Source organism: Meles meles, chromosome 3, assembly GCF_922984935.1.
Source record: "Meles meles chromosome 3, mMelMel3.1 paternal haplotype, whole genome shotgun sequence".
Classification (NCBI taxonomy): Eukaryota; Metazoa; Chordata; class Mammalia; order Carnivora; family Mustelidae; genus Meles; species Meles meles.
Genome location: NC_060068.1, coordinates 68,875,671 through 68,900,936, shown reverse-complemented (window position 1 = coordinate 68,900,936; position 25,266 = coordinate 68,875,671). Strand labels below are relative to the sequence as shown.

Genomic DNA, 25,266 nt, shown 5'->3' with positions numbered 1-25,266 from the left:
TACTATATAATACTATGCAGCCGTGAAAAAAAAACACACAAAAACCCGAAATCTTTCCATTTGCAACAATGTGGATGGAACTAGAGGATATTATGCTGAGCGAAATAAATCAATCAGAGAAAAACAATTATCATATGGTCTAATATGAGGAATTTGAGAGGTAGGGTGGGGTGTCATGGGGGGTGGGGGGTATGAAACAAGAAGGGACGGGAAGAGAGACAAACCATAAGAGACTCTGAATCTCAGGAAACAAACTGAGGGTTACTGGGGGGTAGCAGTGGGAGGGGGAGGGAAGGTGGCTCAGTGATGGACATTGAGAAGGGCATGTGCTATGGTGAGTGCTGTGAAATGTGTAAGACTGAGGATTCACACGCCTGTATCCCTAAAGCAAATAATACATTATATGATAATTTAAAAAATTGAAAGTCTTCCATAATGGGCACATAGGTTCTTTAGAGAGTAGGCTTTGTTGGCTTGTAACAAAGGAAAAGATCTTAGCTGACAAATCCCAAACTATCGAAGCTTACCAGGACACCAGAACAGTAATAAACTAGGCAAGTTAAGCAAAAAACAAATAATTTTCTTACATCATGAAATGCCATTGCATGAAATGTGACTATAAAGACTAATACCCACCTCCACTTCCCTGTTAAAGCAAATTAACTCTTTTCTTAATGCCACCCCTCCTGGCTATTTCTACCGGCTTTTCAGCTCTACAGATATTGATTACTTACACTGAAAAAAATTATTCATGCCCTTCTGCAGGCAAAAGCTTCCACAATATGAAGAAATGAGGTGAGCATTCTTTCCTGGACCCACAGTAAGAAGAAAAGAAACAAAATTGCTGGTATCCCAAAGAATAAGTATTTATATGAAGAATAGAAAGAAGTTATCCCTGTGACAAAAATAGCTTGGATTATTTATTCCAATAAAGTGGCAGAAGACGAGCAAGCCTAGTTTTTTTTTAATTTTATTTTTTTTCAGTGTTCCAAAATTCATTGTTTATGCACCACACCCAGTGCTCCATGCAATACGTGCCCTCCATAACACCCACCACACCAGGCTCATCCAACCCCCAGTCCTCCACCCCTCAAAATCCTCAGTTTGTTCCTCAGACTAGATTTATTTTTATGTTTTAGTTTTCACCTTCTTTATTCTTTAATTTCCTGGAAATAACGTATTTTGTGATCAAGACATAAAAGCAATTCAACAGTAAGGGTAATAAAATTTTTTTAATTTCAAAGAATATATGTTGCCCTGGATATTGTTACTATTGTGAGCATTGATTTCATATTCAAAATTAAATTTTAGTATAATGAGCAATTAACTTACTTTCTAGTTAACTATTTGGAATGTCACCGCTGTTATTCCCTATTGATTTGTTAAATTTCTAGTAACTCTTTATGTAATACTCTGAAGCTCATTTCAAGTGCCTCAAATTATTACTGTACTTTAAATTTACAATAAGAAACCTAAAGAAAGATCACTGAAATAGACAACTTTCTTCCAGAGAGCCCATATCATGAGGAACCAGATTATTGGTGAAGGATCAGTATAGGTACCAATTTTCTACAATCTATCTCACAAAACCACTTGTCTCCCCACTAACATACATATCTGTAAGGCAGAAGAGCCCACCAAATACCTGGAAAAGTCAGTCTCTACTGTTTCCTGGTAAATCACAGAACGTTCCTTTATACAGGTAAAACAATGTTAAATGATTTCTGTGGCTTAGTTTTCTATTTTCATCATTGTGATGTTTAATTGAGAGATTGTTTTAACAGATCAAAACTTCAAAATTTAAATCTTTGTCAATAAATCAGATGATTCAAACTGTACTCAATTAGTTTGAGAGGGAAATATCCAGATTTAACTGTTGTAACTTATGTTAAGACACCAGAAATGCTATAGAATATAATATATGAGAATAAATGGGTCTTTACGCACACCACTCTTTCCTTCCAAACTGGAAGGCATGACTCTTAAAAAAGAATTATGCCTGTGAATCATGGTCTTGTACTGAAACATAAAATGTCAAACTTGTAAGGGAAAAATACGTTGTTCTATTGCTATTTGTATTTTAATTTTTGTTTCTGAAACTAGTCCTACAAAGAGAAAAGATATTTACAGATATTTGGAATTAGAGAACAGAAAATTTACCATACTTAAAAACACTACTAAAATAAATGTTTTATTAATCAAAGTGCATCAAATGTGCATCAAAAGTGACTACTAATGACGCATAAAAAACTTACAGAGAATGTGTACCACATGATTTAATTTTTCAAACTTTATATATACAAAAGCTATATTATAAATACAAAGTTAAACTATTAGAGTACTAACACTACTGCTCATACAAAGAAACATAACAATAGGAAAATATGAATACATAAGACACTTAGTTTTGGTCCCTTTGGAAAAAAAGAACTAAGTTTTTTTGTTGTTGTTGTTTTTTTAACATGGCTCCAAGCACAAAAATAGAGTATAAGATGATAACAGCAACATTGTTAGTGTTTATCCTTGTAATTCTTTAAATGTCACCAGTCATAATAGCAATGAACTCCTCTTGATTTACTGTGGTAAGAAAGAAAATATAAGTCAGAAATGAAAATTTTTTCTCAGAACAATACTAGTATTTTATATTAAGTATCTTTAAATTTTATATTATACAAAATTATTAATAAACAAAGGCATACTTTATTTTTTATATGAAGTTGATCATTTTTATTAAGTAGAACCTTGTGAATACAAAAATATATGACATGTGATAAACAAAATAAATTAGTATTCTATAATATTAATTACTGAAAAAACATTATTAAAGTTACAAACAAAAAAGTTCGTCATAACCATAATATTTATATATACTTGCACAAACAGTTTTAAAGCTTGGTATTTTTAATTTCTTAAATGGTTAAATCCTCTTTGTAATCTTTATCCTACTAATTCATTTAGTAAATCCTTTATAAATAAGCTTATTAAATCTATCATGCAAGTATATTAGAATTCTAAAGAAAAATAAGTGAGAATTTTTTAATAAGTCAAATTGTTGTTTTTTGAACTTTTATATATTTAAAAGCCTACTAAAGAAAAAAACAAAAACAAAAAGTTGAAACCAGGTCACCAAACCTCAAAAATGTTTAGAGAAATAATAATTTTAAAAGATACAAATTTAATCTCAATTAGCAAGGTAATACAGCAATTATATGTAAATGTAGAAAGAATTACTCATAAAGACAAATTGTTAGTTCACCAAAACAATAAATAAAATTCAGTAAGAACTTCCAGTTTATAAATCTAATTTTAAGAAAGCAACCTAGAAATAAATAGGTTAATCTTATTAAATGTAATTTTAAAAATCAATATATACACATACACATAAATTCTCAACAGAAATGCTCAGAAAAGAATGCTTCCTCTTTGTAAAACAGGTGACTTCATGGGCTCCAAAATTTAACACATACCTTAACAAAGCACAAGTTATGAATGATCATTTTGATAATTAAAATAAGAACACTGTAATGAAGAAAAAAGAGACCTGGATTCCAGTCACTGCTCTGGTACAGAACAGTTCTGTGTCTCAGTTTCTTCATCTGAAAATACCGAACTACGATACCAACTTTTAGATGTTTCTACCAGATAAGAAACAGACACCAAGCTTCCTATTCTATAGTATCTTGATACTTAAGTGAAAGTATTAGGTGATATTAGAAAATTATTTTTAGTTTTCTTAGCAGTAACAATAGTATCACAATTATAAAAGATAATATCCTTATTCTTAGCAGATGCATGCTAAAATGTTAGGGAGGTCAAGTTCATGATATATTTTTCAAACAATCTAGAATAAAAATATATACTATAGACAAAGCAAATACAGTTAACTGTTAATTACTTAATCTAGGTAGAAGGTATAAAGGTGTTCATTGTACTGAACTAACATTTTCCCCTATGGTTGAGAAGATTCATAATGAAAAGTTAGACAAAAATTACCCAATTAAAAAATGCTGAGGAGATAAAATATGTACATCAGGAATGAAAAAAGTATACTGGTTTCAGAAACCACACACAAAAAAAAGTTTCAACAAATTATATGTTATGTTTCATAAGTGAAACAGAATAAAACAAAATATTATCTATTATTAAAGCAAAAACCAGCTCTCTGTGCTGAAAAACATTCCATCTTAATGGGAAAAATCCTTACTTTTGAGAAAAATTTACTAAGAATAAATCTTGACTTGGGCTTTGAAATAAAGACATGAGATTTGGTTTAACCAAATGGAAAGAAAACTAAGGTAGGAGACCATCAGCAATATAGTTTTAAAAAAAAGAAAAGACTGAAATTAAGCTCTAAGGAGTTAAACAGAATGAGATGTCTAGAGCTGATAATGAACCATGAATCCATGCATTTCAGTATTAAACATCTACAAGACACTATGACAGAGTAAAACTGAATATATAACCTATATTACTTAAAATGATCTTACAAATTGTAGTAGTGATCTTTAATTTTTTCACTTAAAAACATGTTTCAACATGTTATGAAAGCTATGACCCCTTTCTCTGTTTAAAAAAGAAAAAATACATCTATACATATGAAAGTTTAAACAATCATCATTATCACTTTCATCATTTCATCATTATACACTTTCACATTTAAGAATCTGTGACTCAGGGGCGCCTGGGTGGCTCAGTGGGTTAAGCCGCTGCCTTCGGCTCAGGTCATGATCTCAGGGTCCTGGGATCGAGTCCCACATCGGGCTCTCTGCTCGGCAGGGAGCCTGCTTCCCTCTCTCTCTCTCTCTCTGTCTGCCTCTCTGCCTACTTGTGATCTCTCTCTCTCACTGTCAAATAAATAAATAAAATCTTTAAAAAAAAAAAAAAAAAAAAAAAAAAAAAATCTGTGACTCAGTCAATCTAGACTGAGGTATCTAGACCAAAATAATAAATAAGAGTATGTTCTTAAGAAAAACCACCTTACAATAAAAACTGACTGTAATTTTTTATATAAAAACTGACTGACTATAAATTATTTTAATAGCATAGCAGAGCTATGATTAAATTACTCAAAATCTGAAAAATGATTTGTATGATTTGTTCCTTAAAGACCTAGAACTTGTTTCTCTCATCTATAAAATTACAACAAATTTCAAAATTAATTTTCGTATATAGTTTTAAAATCACAAGAGTTAATTTTGTTATATTTATGTATGAAAACTTTAAAGTATTATACCATTTAAATATATTTTAAACTATTTCATAATTTCCATAGCCTAAAACAGAATACTTACGTCCAAAAAAGTGGAAAGCTGAAGGGAAGAAAGAGGCTAAGCAAATTAGCTCCTCTAGTACCAGTGAGCCTTTCAGAAAATTAAGAAAATCTGTATGCCTTTGTACATTTCCTTCTCTATCAATAAGATCTTATATCAAGTTCCTATCTCTAATAAATCTAGCATAATGCCTACCTTTAAATAGGCACCTGATAAAATATTTATTGAATCAAATACAATACTTCATTTTCCTCTACTCTGCCTTTTTTAACCAAATTTTTATAAATCAATCATTTCATAGGGTAAATTCTATGTCTTTTACATAGAATGTCTTTTAAATTTAAATTTAAAATAAAATTTAAATAGAATTTAATAGAATTTATTAAATTCTAATAATAATTTATTACATTAATAAATAGAATTTAATAAAATTTAAATAGAATTTAGAGAAATGAGGCACCTGGGTGGTTCAGTTGGTTAAGCGTCTGCCTTTGGCTCAAGTCATATATCTCAGGGTCCTGGGATAAAGTCCTGAGTCAGGCTCCTTCCTGCTCAGTGCAGGGGCTTGGGGCTCATCTGCTCCTCCCTCTCCCTCTGTCCCTCCCCACCACTCATGCACATATGCATGCTCACTCTTTCTCAAATAAATAAAATTAAGGAAAAAATAAGAATTTAGAAAAATTAGGTAGATTAAGTACCTTAAAGACCATCTGGCTTTGGAGGGGGAAAAACAAATTTTAGCATCTGAAATGACAGTTGACTATTTTATTGAATACTGAGTATTGAATATTTCATATTATAACAGCATGTAACTTTCAGAACTCCATAAACATAGAAACCAAATTAATATTTTACTTTTTAGCCTAAAAGACAATACAGTGGTATGGATAAAAGTAGGGACAGGTTATTAATCTCTGAGCTTTAGTTTCCTCACCTATAGATACATCTATCCTGTGCATTAACAGATAATACTGTACTTACAATGTAACATGCTAAGCACAGAATTGTAACATATTAACTACTAAATAAGTGTTAACACTCATTATTTAAAGAAACCCTTAGGGTTTTCATTTATTTTAAAGTTTTATTTGCTTGACAGAGGGAGTGCGCGTGAGTGCATGGGCATGCACAGCCGGTGGGGAACCCTGACATAGGGTTCAATTCCAGGACCCGGGGATCATGACCTGAGCTAAACGCAGATGCTTAACTGACTGAGCCACCCAGGTGTCCCTCCCCAACCTTTTTTAAAGATTTTATTTACACTTCGGGTTTTTAAATGTTGCTTTTATTTTTCTAAAAAGATTTACTGTGTTTTATATATCTTGGGAGTAATAATGGGGAAGGGAATCCTTTCTGTATCATTACCACAGCTTTAGTTATATTTTGCATTATATTTTTTTTTTCTGGAACTCCTCCTTTACCATACTTATTCCATATTTATTATTCTATATACACAATTAAAAAAATTTTTTTTCATTGCTCCTAAATACTATAGTATGAAAAATTCATAGAGTCAGCAGAATTACTGAAGTGCACAAAAAAGACAGCAAGCACTATGATCTTTTTTTTTTTTTTAAGATTTTATTTATTTATTTGACACAGAGAGATCACAAGTAGGCAGAGGCAGGCAGAGAGAGAGAGGAGGAAGCAGGGTCCCTGCGGAGCAGAGAGCCTGATGCGGGGCTTGATCCCAGGACCCTGAGATCATGACCTGAGCCGAAGGCAGTGGCTTAATCCACTGAGCCACCCAGGCGCCCCAAGCACTATGATCTTTACTAGTTTAACACATACAAAGAAAACAGGTTATATCTAAACAAAACTGCAGCCCAAAGAATCCAAATTAACAAGTTATTATAAAATCTAACTTGTGTTTTCTCAAAAACGGACAGTTTTTCATACACCTGCAGAGATCCATATAAGTTAAGGCAGTACCCAAAACTATAATGGATTATAGTTCTCATTGTTTCTGAACATGAAAATGCCTTTCAACAATAATTTCCTGGACTTGCCATAATAAAAGTCATACTTAGCATGCCTTGTTTGAGACATAGATAATGTCAAATAGCTACTATGAATTCTTTTTTTTTTTTTTTGCTACTATGAATTCTGAGTAATAAGTATTTTTATCAATCGCAAGCGCATTTACAGATATAAATAACAGTTTATGTATGCATGTGCAATACTATTATTCATATAGTCTACAGACAATATTTGATGCATACACCCAGACTGCATGCAATACTTCAGAAGGCCCCCACCCCAGAAACTCACATTCCAGATTGGAAACTACTAGATTAGATGAATGTAATATAAGAATACCCCTTCCCCCCACAAAAAAGACAAATCTTAAAAATAAAAGACTATGCATCACTGTATTTTATTTGTAACCAATCACCTGGAAAAAAGAAAAAATGTTATTTCCCTATTAGTCATTTGAATAAATGACAGTAGGATGCCCAAGCAACAGTTATATGGAGACTTAAAGCACGTACTTAGAACCAAAGAAATGTTTTAAGGATGCACTAAAATCTTCAAGCAATGGAGCACAGGCATGAACTCAAAAGATTCAAAAGCAGCAAACACAGCAGACTAAAGGGGATGCAAGAAATGGACACATTTTCTAGGTGAAAGTTTCACATCAAGTTTGAATTTAAGAGGCAGCCTCCTAATTGTTTCTTTCTTCTAGTGTCAAATGAAGCTAATAACCAAAATCTAGCTTGCATGTGCATAGTAGAGGAAAAGAAAATAACTACCTTTTGACACATGTAGTAACCATTACTAAAGACTTATGAAATAGACATACCAAGATTCTCTATGCCATTGAAGATAGTACCCTTACAGAACAGGGTTGCTTTAAAGCTAGTTTAGGCTAACAGCCAACAGCTGGAGAAGACAGAAAAATTTTTAAAACATGAAGGCAGTGGATACTAAATCCAAATATTAGTGTGAGAGCTCAAGAAATCATTTAAATTTTCTCAAGTATTAATAATCTTTGTTTTAAAATATAAATAAATCTATCAATATCCTTCAAAGACCTAGTATTAAAGTTTCATAATGCTCAAATAATATTTACACAACTATAAAGTATAATAATGTACAGTTCTAAAGGACAATCTACAAACCTGAACTAATAGCTGGTTGCTACTGTCTTGCCTCCTAATTAAAGCATACCACTATTTCCAATATTTCCAGTAATATATGTATTATGTATATATTTATGTATATATGTGTAGTTGATACTGTATCAATATATATCTACTGTAACACACACTCCCACTTAGGGCTCAAGTCAATAAACATCAGAGCACTCATTATGTTCAAGAAAATGTACAGGGGAGGGGGCCTGGATGGCTCAGGTGGTTAAGCATCTGCCTTGGGCTCAGGTCATGATATCCAGGTCCTGGGATCAAGTCCTGCATTAGGCTCCTGGCTCAGCAGGGAGTCTGCTTCTCCCTCTGTCTCCCCACCCTTCTTGGGTTCTTCTCTGTCTCTCTGTCTCTCTCTCTCTCTTCCTCAAATGAGTAAAATCTTTAAAAACAAAATTAAATTAAAATTAAAAATTTTTTTAAGGGGCGCCTGGGTGGCTCAGTGAGTTAAAGCCTCTGCCTTTGGTTCAGGTCATGATCCCAGAGTCTTGGGATCGAGCCCCGCATCGGGCTCTCTGTTCCGCGGGGAGCCTGCTTCCTCCTCTCTCTCTGCCTGCCTCTCTGCCTCCTTGTGATTTCTGTCAATTAAAAAAAAAAAAAAAAAAAAAAAATTTTAAATGCAGGAGAATATAAAGATGAGTAAAGATACAAAAAAAGGACAACAAGCTTCCATTTAATGTTAGGGACCTTCAAATATCTTCCTTTAATACTTAAAAACACCCTGGAAGGTATCACCCTTCCCATTTTAATAAATGGGAAACCAAGACTCAGTGAACAGTGAAAATCTGCACAACATTACAGAGCAACTACGTTAAGTGGTAGAGATCCAATTCAAGTCCAGATCTGTAGGACTACAAAGCCTTAGGCTTTCACACTATGATTCCATATTGCTCTTAAGGGACTTACAATATACTGGAAAGACAACATGTATGTAGCTAAAAGAAGGCATTGTATAAAAGCGTCAAAATACTTTGTTCCTCTAAATGGAAGTCTCATAATTCATCAGAGAACACTAGGGAAGGGTTTGAGAAATAGATGAAGTTTAAAATGTACTAGAGAGGGGCACCTGGGTGGCTCAATCAGATAAGCATCTGCCTTCAGCTCAGGTCATGATCCTGTGGTCCTAGGATCGAGCCCCACATTAGGTTCCCTGCTCAGCAAGGGAATCTGCGTTTCCCTCTCCCTCTGCCCCTCTCCCTGCTCTTGTTTTCATTGTCTGTAAATAAAATCTTTAAAAAAAAAAACAAAAAACTGTACCAGAAAGACAGACATATTAGCAGACAAAACCTGGTAATTAGAGGGCGCCTGGGTGGCTCAGTGGGTTAAGCCGCTGCCTTCGGCTCAGGTCATGATCTCAGGGTCCTGGGATTGAGTCCCGCATCGGGCTCTCTGCTTGTCAGGGAGCCTGCTTCCCAATCTCTCTCTCTCTGCCTGCCTCTCTGTCTACTTGTGGTCTCTCTCTGTCAAATAAATAAATAAAAAAAATCTTTAAAAAAAAAAAAAGTATCTTCCTATTTAAAAAAAAAAACAAAACCTGGTAATTAGAACATTCTAGGATTAAGGAATGGCATGATGAAAAAGACACAGCATAAAAAAAATGTTTCCAGGATAGAGTGTATTTGGACAAGGTATGTATGTACAGGAGGTAAAGGTTAAAGCAGAAAAGTGGAAGACCATAGTGGGAAATAAAACTAGATAGGGCAAAACGTATCTTAAAAGGCTTCAAAATTTACTCTGTAGGCACCAAGGAATCATTCAGTTTTTTTTTTTTTAAGATTTTATTTATTTATTTGACAGACAGAGACCACAAGTAGGCAGAGAGGCAGGCAGAGAGAGAGGGGGAAGCAGACTCCCTGCTGAGCAGAGAGCCCCATGTGGGGCTCGATCCATCACGACCTGAGCTGAAGGCAGAGGCTTTAACCCACTGAGCCACCCAGGTGCCCCGGAATCATTCAGTATTTGAAGAGGGAAATGACATCATCAAACCTGTACTTTAGGAAAAGAAAGTTATCAATATGTTAAGAGGGTAGAGGCTCATAGGCATAGAGGGCAATTAGGAAGCTAAAGAGACCACATCTGCCTTCTTCACTGTGCAGCACCAGTTAGCACACAAGGCATGGTATCCAGCAGGCATTCAAGGAAATAATGAGGCTATGATAACATTAATACAAAGAAATTAGGGCCAAACTAGGGCAGCAGCAGTAAATAAAGATATAAAAAAAGATTCAAAACTTTCAAAGGGTAGAACCAATAGAACTTAGTTACAGTTTAGAAGTACCTGGAGGTTAAGGAAGAAACCATTAAAAGCAGGTATTTTACTGAGTAGCTGAAATTTGGTGATGCTTCATCCTCAAAGAAAAGTAAAATAAATTCTTCGAAGTATGGGACATCGTATTACAAACAGTATAGTTGGTTTTAAAAGGTCTGCATCATTCTGAATTAAATGATGGGAAATGTTTACGCAAAAAGCTCATTACAGGATGAACAATAATTATATCAAACAGAGATAGTCTGTAATGGGTCTTGAAAATCATTTGCTTTTAGAAAAATTTACTATATGTATACATTAGGAATAATACCTGGAACATGTGTTTTACTTAAAACTTACTTTCTCCATCACCATCTTTATCAAATTCTTCTATCATAGCCCGAAGTTCTTCATCACTCATGTTTTCACCCAATTCTCTGGCAACACGTCGCAAATTCCTCAAGCTTATTTTACCTGAATCATCATCATCAAATAGTTTAAATGCCTTTAATATTTCTTCATGTGGATCTCTTTCCAATATCCAGTCTGTCACTACAGTTAAGAGAAATTTTAAAAAATTTTAAAAACACTTTATAATCACAAATGCATTCATCTGTGAAATCAACCAAGTGTTAGATGAGAATTAAAGTTGTGAATCGTTCAACATTTAGTTTGTAATAAACTGCCAAATCAGAGCCTCAAAACCCAAAAAGATAAACCTGAAATTAGAAAAATCAAATCCATATTTTAAAATTTAATCTACGTTATCAACAACTCATCCTATTATAAGAGTAAGCAAAACTATCTCACAAAGAGGCAAAATAAAAGGATTATATGCCATATTTATTTAAGGTCTACGATTATCAAGAATTATAGTAGGCTCCACTGACAGCAAGCACAGAAGTCTAGGAGTTTGTAACTTAGTTGTAGAGATGATACACCAACAAAACAAAACAAGACTAATTAGATAAAAGATGTCTGATGTCTAAACTTAATAACATTACTGTTCCTCAAATTAAATCCAATTTAAAGACAAAAAAAATCATGACAAATTAATAAAATGTAGTGCCATCACTGATAAAGACACATTGTCAGACAGATGAAAATTCTGCTGCTATCTTCATGATTTGAGGAAACTCTGGGTTTTCCAAAAATGAAAAGCAGTTACCAAAAGGACTGAAAATGATTACAGTAAGCTTCCATACCACCACCCCCCCAAAAAAAAGAAAAAGGAAAGGTCTGAAAGATGTCTCTAAAGTCATGCCCATTTTGTTCAGCAAGATAATAACTCAGACAACTAAAATTAAAAGTGAGAAATACCAGACCTCAATAGTAATAACACATTTTAATAGGCTAAATGTAATAATATATAATAAACAATATTTTCAATATTTGCAGTCTTTGTTCAATAGCCACAATAACACAATTAAAGTAAAAATCTGTGGTATAAATGTTTTTAAGTTACTAGATCAAATTCTGAAAATATCTACGTAAACATCTCTGAAGTAATTCCACATGCTAGTCTACCACTACAACAAAAATTACTTATGACTTTCACTGTGCCATTAAAAATAACTCAGTCCTGGTGAGGTTTACAGAATCATTAAAAACTTGCACAAATGTTTGTAGATGGGAAGTACTAGAATGTTAATGCAACCAAAAAAAAAAAAAAATTCAAGCCCACAAAAAATTATTATTGCTTTGCTGCAATGTCATCATGTTTGGTTTCAGTAAGCTTTTAGGATAAGCATCTACGTTAAATCATCTACCTACATATTTAGTAGTTTTCTATTATCCATTAATTGTACCAAAAAGTCTTTCAAGTAACTAATTGAACTATATTACTATAAGTATGCAAATCACCAAAGCTCATAAATATTCAATCAAAAAGGAGTTGGCATATATACAGCCATAACACCAAAATAAAATACCATGCTTAACTCTATGGCTCATACTCAACTTATTTTGAATTTAGTCCCAACAAAAAAGCAGGACAAGGGAAAAAAAAAGTGTTAAGAAATTTTCTTCACCAATTAAATAATTTACATGACAGGTGAACCAAAAAAGCAGCTTGCTGAAAGTATTAATGTACTTAAAGAAGCAACAGGGTGATGTGGGGAACAGATGGGGCTCCAAGATGTATAAATTCTTATCCCACTAGTGCTTTAATTGTGTTAGTTACTTCAGACTTATGTGTATATATAATCTTTTATCAATACTCTGCCTTAGAATATAACTTTTCTTGGGAATTATAAATACCCACCATTCTGGACAACTAAAACATAATAACTTTATGGTAACTCTCTTCCATGCCTTCATGTTCTATTCCTATTCCACCGAGTAGAATTTAATTATAAGAAATACACTTTTTTTCCAATGAAAATAAGTCAACTAACATACAATTAAGGTGGGTTCAATCTAATTCACAAATTTCTGTCCATGAAATCTACTTTCAAAAAATTATACTACCAGAAATATATTTCCTCAAAATAAAAAAGTTAGACCTTACACATTATAAAACTCAGTAAAGGGGCGCCTAGATGGCTCAGTTGGTTAAGCGGCTGCCTTCAGCTCAAATCATGATCCCAGGGTTCTGGGATGGAGCCCCATATTGGGCTCCCTGCTCAGCAGAGAATCTGCTTCTCCCTCTTCCTCTGCCTGCCTCTCTGCCTACTTGTACTCTCTCTGTGTCAAAAAACAAAAACAAAAAAAACCCACAAACAAAAAAAAAAAACCTTTAAAAAAACTCATTAAGAACACAATACATTAAAAAAAACATTAAAATGTATCAAAAATCATTAAAAGTACTGCTAGAAAAACACTTTCAACTATATTTCTCATTGTGTTTTGGGGGTTTTTATCCAAAAATACAAGTTGCTTTAAACTCAACATTTTAGAACCCAAACTCCTACTATCACCAAGATAACTGTTGATGCCCCGCCTCAAAATAGAGAATAGCACCATTCACAGATATTCTCCCATATTTGAAGTCTGAATATTTTGAATCCCATAAACCTAACCTATGATTATAAGGATACGACATTTTTTACTCTTAAATATGTTTTTCATTCTCACACCCTCAGCATAATATAAGGCTGTTATTTTCCTGTCTGCAGTCTCTCCTCCTTCCAACCCATCTTTTAAAACTCTTAATAGAGTTACCTTTCTAAAACACATCATCTTCTCTTCCTCGGAAACTGAAAATGATCGTCTGGTGACTAAAGTCCAAGCACTACACATGATGCAACAAGACTTTACTTATTTGGCCCAATTCTATCCTTCCATTTCCCTAACCTCGACGATAGGAGACTACCTGAAGTTTCCCATACTATACTTATACCATACCACTCTTTGTTGATACTATTTTCTCTGCCTGCAATGTCTTTTGCTACTCGTTCCCACAGTCTTCTTCTTAAGAACGAATTCTATTCACATCCTCAAAGGTCTAAATTAAAACTCGCCTCTGCAAAGTCTTCAATTGCTCTAGACCTCGAATTGACAATTCTTTTTGTTTTTGTTAAGGGCCAGATAGTAAATATTTTTGGCTTTGTGGAAAGTATAAGATCTCTGACTAAACTACTTACTCTGCCATGACAGCACAAAAGCAGCATAAAAGATGAGGTAGTGTGGAAGCAACAGCTGAATTTGGCCTAAGGGCTGTAGTCTGACAACTCCTACTCTAAACAAAATTATAACTTACCACAGAACACTACAGCTTGTTATTACCTACATATAAATGGTAAGCTCCTTGAAAGAACTTTTTAGTAACTTTTAATTCCCCTCCCTCAACCCAGTAAAGTACTTAATGCCAAAAAATTCAGCAAATGTTTGTTAAATAAGCAAAGCAAAAACAATAATATTCTATTCTAAATAGGCAATGGAATAATTAGTGTCCCCAAAAAAACAAGTACAAACACCTGACTTAACTTGGTCTTACTTTAAAGGAGCAATTCCTAAACCACCTTTGATACTACTCACTAACCTTAAGAAGTCTAGATTCTTAACTTACATGAAACATACTTTTAATATTTTTTTCTAACATTGGGAAAATTCTGGTTCAGTGTTAGACTTCATCCAGAAATATCTGTGGAACAATATCCTTCAATAGTAGTAGACAATACAGAAAACTAAGACTCAAATGCTCTGGTTTGGAGTTATTTATTCCAAAGGATAAAATACACATTCATCCGTGCTCAGTTATTATTGAAAAATAATTAACAAATGGAGAGAATACATAGTTCTTGACTATGTATTTCTAAAGAGTAATAAATTTTTATTTGACTACTTAGATTTTCAATAGGTAGTATGAGGATCACTAAAATATGTGCTAAACTGGTTAAAAGTTCTATCTTTGAAAGTCAGAGCACAGTTTAGTCATGGTCATTTATTCTGGAAAGAACCCAGTATCAGTGCTCTGTTTATAACACAGAAAAGAGAGAGAATCAGGAAAAGGTGAAAATGGCATGGGACTCTGGCTTCAACTGCTACTAAAATCGCAATTTCTTTTTTTTTTTCAAGATTTAATTATTTATTTGAGAAAGAGAGAGAATGAGAGAGAGCAAGCATGAGAGGAGGAAGGTCAGAGGGAGAAGCAGACCCCCCCACTGAGCAGGGAGCCCGATGTGGGATTTGATCCCAGGACTCCAGAATCATGACCTGAGTTGAAGGCAGTTGCTCAACCAACTGAGCCACCCAGGCCCCCTAAAACCACAATTTCAAAAACTGTATTTACTTAAGATGAAATAATGTGAATAAAATTATTAATGATGATATAATGCCTAAAATAGTCCACAACTATGAAAAGAAAATAATCAGAAAAGATAAATACATGAGTACCATACTTTTTCTGTTCCAGTGATGCATACACAATCATTACTAAAAGTGAAATCACACTAAAAGTGAAACAGAGAATTTTTAAAAGTAGTAATACCAAATACTAATAGTACTTTCTATAGCTAGGCCCCCCCCTTTTTTTTTTTAAGATTTTTATTTATTTATTTGACAGACAGAGATCACAAGTAGGCAGAGAGGTAGGCAGAGAGAGAGAGGGAAGCAGGCTCCCTGCTGAGCAGAGAGCCCGATATGGGGCTTGATCCCAGGACCCTGAGATCATGACCTGAGCCGAAAGCAGTGGCTTAACCCACTGAGCCACCCAGGCACCCCGTAGGCCCCTTTCTTATAAGCACTTTACTTATTAACCTATTTAGTCCTCCCAAGAACCCACCAGATAGTATAACTATCCCCATTTTATAGCTGCAAATGAGACACAGACAAGTAAAATGACCAAGTTAAACAGCTAGTAAGTGGCAAAACCAAGATATGAACCCAGGCAATCTGCTTCCCAAATGTCCATGCTAAACTACTACATTGTACCAAATGTGCCTGAATTGTAGCTCTTTCCTAACAGTATCATTGCCACTATATCCTAATACCCATTTCTATAATCAATAATCTAAGTAAGAACTTGGACTAAGATCATAACTACAGAAGAGTTTCAATACTGAAAGACTAAAGGGATAAAGTTGGCTCCCTCCCTCCGCTCAAGTAAATAAATCTACAGATTAGACGAAAACAACATAATATACTCCCCAAAGGGATGAGCTGCCTTTCTAAACAGTTATTCCTAGTTGACAACGTGGGGAACTTCTGTGTCATGCTTTCTTTCTCTTTTAGATTTATCCTTTAACTTTCCTCCTCCTCACCTTGATTTTGAGTTTTCAGATTATTTAATGATATGAATCTCTTTTCCAAACTGCCATTTCTTTTTGCTTTCTATAATACTTCTTTCTGAATATTTACACAAAGTTTTGTATGTGTAACTGGATTTGTTCCTACATTTTTAAAATATCTAAATATAACTCTATGATATGCTTATATCATGACCTATATAAAGTGGTATTACTGCTTTAGAAAAATTTAAAAAACCCTGAATATATGTACATTCTATGTATAATATTCTAAGGACTATATTTAAATCATAATAGCAAAGTCTTTGCCTTCCAGAATCTTCTATGCTAAAAAAGCCTGATATATGCTCTATTTCACTAAAATCAACTATATGAAAATTCAATCATATTAAACTCACTACACAGTATGCTTACTTAGTTGTTCTAAAATGTTTTCTCCTGCTTCAGTTTGCCAAATGCCCCCTTTACTATAATACCCTCTGCCCTCAACTTTAAACAGATGACTTTATTCACTAAGATCAAGTCATTCAGAATACGTAGCCCCTTGTAAGTTTTGTCGACCTGATGGCATGCACTTCACCTACAGCCAAAGATACCAAATGCTACAGGTTTTCTCTTCTCCCATTCTGCCAACAAAAATCACAAACCAGAATGGTCTTAGGAAATATTTTCCAAACAAAAGGTTACTAAATTTTCTGTTTTACTCTTAGAAAATAATTTTTGATCACCCTTTTAGTTTTATCACATAATATAAACACACATTACTTAGGAAGATTTCTTTCCACAAAAAGCTACACAATAGTTCCTTGATTAGAATCTTCAGGATAAAAGACAAAATGTTAACTACCATAATGAAGCTGTAAATCTTTTTAAAGTAGAAGAGTGCTCCCAAACCCCCATACAATAACTACATTATATAGCAATGTTCAATAACAAAATTCCATAACCCAGAACATAAAAAAAAATACTAACATTAATGGATAATTTCCTAACAAGTGCTAATTACAAAGACTATTAAAATACACACCAACTTCATTAAAATCTTCAAAGGTGATTTTCCCTGTGGCTTCTCTGTCATAATCTTTAAGAATCTTCAGTACATCCGCTTTTTTTACATCAAACCCCAAGGCTCTCATTGCCACCTTTTGGAATAAAAGGGAAAAGCAAATTATAAAGCACTCTTTTGAAAGAAGTGACTTCCAATTCTTAAATAAGTTTTTACAACTTAGGGATGTCAGCACATTAATAAAACATTTAATTCTTTTGCATATTTAAGGTCTCTAAAAAAATCAAAGTGATAGTTTTTCTCCATTACTGAAGTTAAACAACAATTTGTTCATTTATATATCCTTTTTTTATAGGACAAACCAAATGTTTATAAAATATACTATACAATGGACTGACTTCCTATACAGATCATTTTAACAAGTTATTTATTCTCAAATGATAAACAACCAAAATGAAAAAAAGGCATAGCCTAAGTATTAAAAATTTATACAAGAAGAGACCAAAAAATTAAAATAAGAGTTATCCTGAGACTCTACATGATTAGTTATTCAGTATAAATAGTCCAGACCCCTGAGTTTAAAGAAAGAGTAGATCCTGTTACTATTAACAAGAAAAGAGAGACAGGATACTAATTAAAGAAGTCTTACTTGGAAAGGTTCCATTTGTTCTCTGATGAATGGATGAAATAAAGTAGAAGAGCACTGACAAAAGGATGACTGGCTATAAAACAGACACCATTAATACATAGGCTTGAGGACAATGAATAGGGCAGCTTACTTTACCTGAACAGGAAGAGCTCAGGTGGAAATAAGTGATTAGCAAATGAGAAAAGTAGACAGTAGTAAAAGTGAGGGGAGCAGTCAATAAAAACCAAAGGAATCTGAACGTTATGCAGTGTACAATGAGGAGCCACTAAAGGTTTACAAACAATGAACAATATGAGGAAATAATCTTAGAAAGATGAATCTAATGGCAGTTTACAGAAAAAACGAGAAATGGAGAAACCACTTAGGAAGATCCTGGTATGAAATAAGATCCCAAACCAAGATATTAACAGTAGTTAACAAATGGAAGAGACATTAAAAAAGAAGAATTGATCAAAGCTGGGATACTGAAAAAAAAACAAAACAAAACTGTGGAAAAAGAGAGCTAAAGAGCTACCAAAATGTTGCCTTTCTCATGCTGAGTGTGAGATCTGTAGTACACTAAACAAACTCTTGCATCTTTATATATAATTCTAGGCCCAAAGTTGACATTTTCCCCCATTAGCATGTGTCAACATCAGACATCACTTATACCATTTGCAACAGAGAAAGTATGTAAAGAATATATTATTAACATGTTCAAATTAAAAGACAAATAACACTCACAATGTGAGAAAAGAATGAGTCACCAAAAAAACCCCAAAAAAACGAAAAAACAGTGAGAACTGTTTAAATCCTATGGTATGAATTATTTTTATTATGTGAATGAAAAATAAGGCCCTCCATAGTAGTGTATTTTTATATTTAAAATACTATTTACTTTACAATGTGAAAAGTCTAAAAAGATGTTAGGATTTTATTATACTAAATAGTAAATTTTTATTTTTTAATTTTAATTTTTTTATTTTACTATAAATTTATTACAGTATTTAACTGTGAACATCTAAAATGGTTTCATATGTCCACAACCAGTTTAAATACTTTAGAAATGTATGTTAACTATCCACAATGCAAATCATTTTAACAGAGAAATACACATTTTGAAGTATATACTATTACCTTTAATTCATGATAATCTATTGCTTCATCTTTATCTGTGTCAAACAGTTCAAAAGCATCTTTAATTTCTTGTTTCTGTTCTTCAGAGAGTTCTCTTCTTTTTTTCCTCTTTGTTTTGTCTACTACAAGCTCATTTCTATGAAAAGAAAAAAGTCTCTTCAGTCTACTTTAATCCAATTCTCCTATGCATCTAGATAATTAAAATAAGATTCCAAAACACAACAAAAAAATTAACCAATGAATAATTTTTTAAATTTCTACAAAGGAACTTTTTGGGAGATAAATGAAGAAATGTTCCTTACATGAGTCAAAGCCTGATTACCCCACAGTCTAGCTGCTATAAATTTGCACTTCCAAAACTTAAAAGTGTTACAGGTTATTATAAGAAACGAGGACCTAACTTTCTCTCCTTCTGGCTTCATACTTATTCTCAATGATATTAACGTGGAAGAAATAAGAACAGTGAATAAAAAACATTACTTTCATGACAAATCCCAACAAAAAAACAAAACACTCATATTTACTATTCACATTACTCTACCACATTGTTCAAAAAAAAAGGAAAATTCATAATTGATGATCACTATATATTTAGTTTACTTTTGATAGCATTTACAAGTTATCAAAATTACTACCAAAAGGGCATATAATTTAACAATTTACAAAGTTTTTGACATTGTAGATTAAGTGATTTAGACTACACATTTCTAATGGCCTTTATTTACAATTTCTTCCACTGATACTAACAAATCAAGCAAAATACTTAAGTCTAAATATACAATGAAAATCAAATGCCAAAAAAAAGTATATTTGGGCTAATTTTCTATAATATAAAGTGAAGAGTCAATGGTTTTGTAACTCTCACTTGTAAATTTAGATTTAGTTTCTCATAAAACCTGTAATTTTTTTTATAGGAAATTTTATTTAAAAAGCCATAACCGGGGCGCCTGGGTGACTCAGTGGATTGAAGCCTCTGCCTTTGGCTCAGGTCATGATTCCAGGGTCCTGGCCCCGCATCTGGCTCTCTGCTCCACAGGGAGCCTGCTTCCTCCTCTCTCTCTCTGTCTGCCTCTCCGCCCACTTGTGATCTCTCTCTGTCAAATAAATAAAATCTTTAGGAAAAAAATTAAAATTAAAAATTTTTTAAAAAGCCAGAAATGTCTTAAGAGATACTGATCTTAGTGTTTCAAAATTTCAAATGGGCTGCAACATCCATGAGAACACGTTTTGAAACCCAACAATATCATAAAACTTTAAAATGAAAAACTTGATCTTAATAAAACGTTATCTATTTGCTTGGGTTTTGCTCTCTAAAAATCTACAACAAAAGGCAAGAGATGAGTAGAAAGTGATCAGAATTGGTATAATAAATAAGGCTGAGGAAAATCTTTTTTCACAAGAGACCGGACTTCACACAAGCTTGGTCATTCCCGGGGTCATTTTCACTGGACGGCCAAGTCCACCACAGACCTACAATGCTTCCAGGCAAGGCTACCACCATAATCTCTCAGCCTAACGAGGCACCTATTTAGAGACGCCTAACTACCGGGTTGTTTGTTCGTTTGTTTTTTGTTTTTTATTTTATTTATTTATTTGACAGAGATCACAAGCAGGCAGAGAGGCAGGGAGAGAGAGAAGGAAGCAGGCTCCCCGCTGAGCAGAGAGCCCGACTCGGGGCTGGATCCCAGGACCCTGGGACCACGACCCGAGCCGAAGGCAGAGGCTTTAAACCACTGAGCCACCCAGGCGCCCCTAACTACCTGTTTTTAAGGTAAAATGTCTACATGGCGCTGGGGGCAACAGACAAGGGGGTTAGACGTTGGAAGAGAATGAAAGGTAAAGAAACTCAGAAAATTTGAAAACCCTAAGAGAGAGATTACCAGTTAAAGTCATTTAAGTGGGTTTCCAGTTATACCTTCAAACAGAGACCCAAGATAAGAGCAAGGAAGGGCTTTATGTTATGTCCAAAATTTATAATTTCACGATGGCATCACCGCAGCTGAGATGGGGCCGCAGACCAGGGAGGCGGAGCTGAACCGAGGGACGGATGCTCCCTGGCCTGATTTCTCGCAGAAACACCGCGAGAAGAAACATCGCGATATTTCACTCTCTCCTCGCAACTGAAACAACCCATCTTTTTGGTGGTGCAAAGGCCAAAGCGCTGATAGACGTAACCAGCTCAACAAAAATGCACGGGACTCATCATCTGCGAGACTCCAGGGCCCCCAGGGTCGGGGGTCCAGGCCCGGGCAGGTTGGCGGAGGCTCCTCTCCCACGTCCCAACCTGCACCCCCTTCCTCGCCTCGGCCCCAACTACCTCCCTTCCACACACACCCGCCCTGGGGCCCGCTGCGGGGTGTGGAGAGCATTGCGGCCTCCTCATTACCGACCTCAGAGCTAAACTCATTTTCTCTTCGGACAGAGACGTTCCTCTCAAGAACGATTTTAACGCCCTACCCAAGGCAGCACAACTTCCACAAGCCGTTCAACAGACAACCACGACCTCAGCGGCCTCAAGGACCTCCCACAAGGTAGACACTTCTGAGCCGGATTGGTTGACATTGCTGACGTCCTGCCCATTGAGGCGGAAGCGTCACGATTCCTCTGCTCTCATTAGACATATTTCGCGTCAGTCAAACAAACGGCCCTTCCCTCGCCTTCTGCAGCCCCTCCTCCCGCCCTTTGGATTGGCCTGTTGCGGTTTCCCCGAATCCTTTGCGGAGCCGTGGTTTTGATGTTTGCGTGGTACGTTGGACTAGTGGGTGGGTGGACCCCGTCTCGCGCTAGGGCGGTCTTGTAACCTGTGGAGTGTGACCGGAGACCCGATGTACAGCTCCAAGAGGAAGGAGGAGGGAAGAGGCATGGTCGCGGGGTTAGCCTCCTCAGCTAGGAGGAGGGAATACTCGGGAATGAGGCCTAACAAATATGGCTTCGCAGTATTCTAAAATCTTGGATGGTCTGAGTACACGGGGAATTTGTTTAAAACGCAGATTTAAATGTATCTTTCTCCCCCTTCTTTTTTTCCTTACAAACTATCCAAGTGATTCCAAGGCAGATGCTGTAGATTGTATTTGTATCATTAATGGGTTGGATTATTAGGCTATTACGGGGAAGCGGTACTTAACCGTCCCTTAGCTCCTCTCTTCGTCTTCGAATGGGTTTGTTCTCTTATGTCCTTTATTTTCCAGTGTTAATAAACTGCTTATGCACATTATGTTATCTGAAGTTGCAGACTAAGTTCTTGAAGCTCATTTGGGTAATCAGTTTTTTTTTGAAGGTGCGGGATACGCTGTCCTTAGTGCCTAATACAATGCCTGATACATAAGTGCTCAATAAGTATTTGTTATATTGAATGGAATCTTGCGTGAAAACCCACAAAGCACTGAACTAAGCTGTAAACCTTATAAAGGAATAAAATAGCCTGAATGTGGGGGTCAGGCAGGGGAAGGGGGAAGATAAAGAAACCCTATGGTATATGTATAAAGGAGATGTATACACACACACACACACACACAGGTTTAAAAAAGGGAACACAATAGGACAGAAGAAAATCTTGAAGGATTTGCCCTACACTTTAGGCCTAGAAGGATGAGCTAAAAAAAGTTCAAGGATAGCCCCCCAAAAAACAAAATTAGAAAACTTCCCTTTTAAAGTTCTTTTTAAAATAAACTTTTGAGTCCAAAAGAAAAGGAAATATTGCTGCTAATAAGGTTTTTGGTCGTTTAAAAGGGAGGTTGGGAGGTTGGGATGCCTGGCTGGGTCAGTTTGTAGAGCAGGCAACTGTTGATCTCTGGGTTGTGAGTTCAAGACCCACACTGGGCATAGAACTTAACTTTTTAAAAATTACCCCCCAAAAAGTAATAATAAAGAGGAGCTTTACAAATTATTAAAATACTTCATATAACTTCATGCTGCCAATAAATATTAATATCAAAACAGTATAGTCACTTTCTTAAAGATTTTATTTATTTATTTATTTATTTGACAGAGACCACAAGCAGGGGTTGGGGGGGAGCAGGCTCCCTGCTGAGCAGAGAACCAGATGCGGGGGCTGGATCTAAGGATCCCAGGATCATGACCTGAGCTGAAGGCAGAGGCTTTAACCCACTGAGCCACCCAGGTGCCCCGTATAGTCACTTTCTAAGGAAAACAGATGACTGAAAAAAGAAAATTGAATTAGGTCGATAACTATAGATAGGACTGAATGATAGTGTGATGCCAGAATTCCATGCCATAAAATAAAAAGGCATCCAGCCCACTCAGTTATGGGTGAGTTAAAAATTTGTGAGGAGCAGACAACTCTTGACTTGGGGTCGTGGGTTCAAGCCCCATGTTGGCTGTAAAGATTAGTAAAAGAAAAAAACTTTGAATTCATAAAAATTCCTGAGGAGCTAATTCTTATGCTTTAAACTCAAAGCAAAATGGAGCACCTAAACGTTCTAGCTAATATAAAGCTAGCACAAAAAACATTAAAAGCATTTAAAATCCTAAGAAGCATTTAAAATCACTGTATGCTCTATGAGGAGAGTGTGCATGCTGTCCACCATTCTATGTGCCTGGCTCATATTTGATGTTCATTAGTGAACATACGTGCAAACATTTTAGATGTTGGCAAAATCAATTTGGTATTGTCTTAAAGGAACATTTTACTGTAACCAAATAGAGTTTATTTTTAAATGCAAAGATATTTTTAAATAAATATCTGAATTAATTAATTATAACTCTAGGTTAAGGAGATAAGCTCAGTACCTGAAAAAGGGCTGGAAATATTCAAAGTCCTCTTCTAATAAAATGTATATTAATAAACCAGATGTAGAAGGTGCATTTTTAACTTGAACAGCATATTCGAAAAATGCTAGTGTTGGGCGCCTGGGTGGCTCTGTCAGTTAAGAGTCTATCTTGGGCTCAGGTCATGATCCCAGGATCCTGGGATCCAGGCCAGCATCGGACTTCCCACTTGGCAGAGAGCCTGCTTCTCCCTCTATGCTGTTCCCCCCTGCTTGTGCTCTCTCTGTGTCTGTCTGTCTCTCTGTCGAAGGAAGGAAGGATGGAACCTCCCTTTAAAAAAGAAGAAAACGGGGAGCCTGGGTGGTTCAGTGGGTTAAAGCCTCTGCCTTCGGCTCAGGTCATGATCCCAGGGTCCTCGGATCGAGCCCCGCATCGAGCCCCGCATCGGGCTCTCTGCTCAGCAGGTAGCCTGTTTCCCTTCCTCTCTCGCTGCCTGCTTCTCTGCCTACTTGTGATCTCTGTCAAATAAATAAATGAAATCTTAAAAAAAGAAAAAAGAAAAAAAATGTTAGTGTTTCTTAGACCTGGTACCTCTGACACTAGAATTTTGTGGAATGTTTATGGTCATTTCATGAAGAGTGGGTTTTGTGGGCAAATAATTTGGGAAAATAGATTTTTTTAAAAAGATTGTATTTAGGGGCACCTGGGTGGCTCAGTGGTTTAAGCCTCTGCCTTCGGCTCAGGTCATGATCTCAGGGTCCTGGGATCGAGCCCCATATTGGGCTCTCTGCTCAGTGGGGAGCCTGTTTCTCCCTCTCTCTCTGCCTGCCTCTCTGCCTACTTGTGACCTCTCTCTCTGTCAAATAAATAAATAAAATATTTAAAAAGAAAAGATTGTATTTACTTTTTTGACAGTGAGAGAGAGACAGTGATAGAGAGAGACCCCGAAAGCAGGACCATGAGCAGGGGGAGTGAGAGAGGGAAAGCCGGCATCCCATCGAGCAGGGATCCAGATAGGACAGGACGCGGGATCATGACCCCATCCGAAGGCAGACGCTCAACGACTGAGCCACCCAGGTGCCCTGGGAAAATAGATTTATGTTTAAATGTTAAAATCTTTTCAGCAGGATATCCTGCTAAGGGAATGACCGTAAAGTTTATATATCACTTCTGCATAGTGGTGACTCCCTGCTACAGGAAGGCTAAAAAAAGAAATCTCCAGCTGAAAAACAGTGTGCCCTGCTAAAACTTGGGAGTCAGATCATTTGTTAGTAAAGATACAGGATTTGCAGCTCTGCCACAAACACCGTTAAAATAGTTATCAACACTGTCTCTGAAATTCTAATCAATGATATAATAAAACAAGAAAAAGAGATGATATATAAAATTATGTGTGGATGATATGATTACCTGGAA

At 35.4% G+C, this 25,266-nt stretch overlaps 1 protein-coding gene across 1 annotated transcript; it reads right to left on the bottom strand.

Moving 5' to 3' along the window:
- Positions 1-2,443: 2,443 nt before the first annotated feature.
- Positions 2,444-21,640, bottom strand: CETN3 (centrin 3). The gene is made up of 5 exons (XM_046000483.1): positions 21,513-21,640; positions 19,123-19,258; positions 17,379-17,493; positions 11,025-11,216; positions 2,444-2,577 (listed from the first exon to the last, which is right to left on the bottom strand). The coding sequence occupies exons 1-5, from the start codon at positions 21,527-21,529 to the stop codon at positions 2,534-2,536; spliced, it is 504 nt and encodes a 167-aa protein (XP_045856439.1). The 5' UTR covers positions 21,530-21,640; the 3' UTR covers positions 2,444-2,533.
- Between the last annotated feature and the right edge of the window lie 3,626 nt (positions 21,641-25,266).

Coding starts and splice junctions, on each gene's coding strand:
- CETN3 (XM_046000483.1), bottom strand. Junction 17,494..19,122: donor TAGATTATCATGAATTAAAG/GTAATAGTATAT, acceptor TTATTCCAAAAG/GTGGCAATGAGAGCCTTGGG. Junction 11,217..17,378: donor TGAAGATTTTAATGAAGTTG/GTGTGTATTTTA, acceptor TCTTAACTGTAG/TGACAGACTGGATATTGGAA.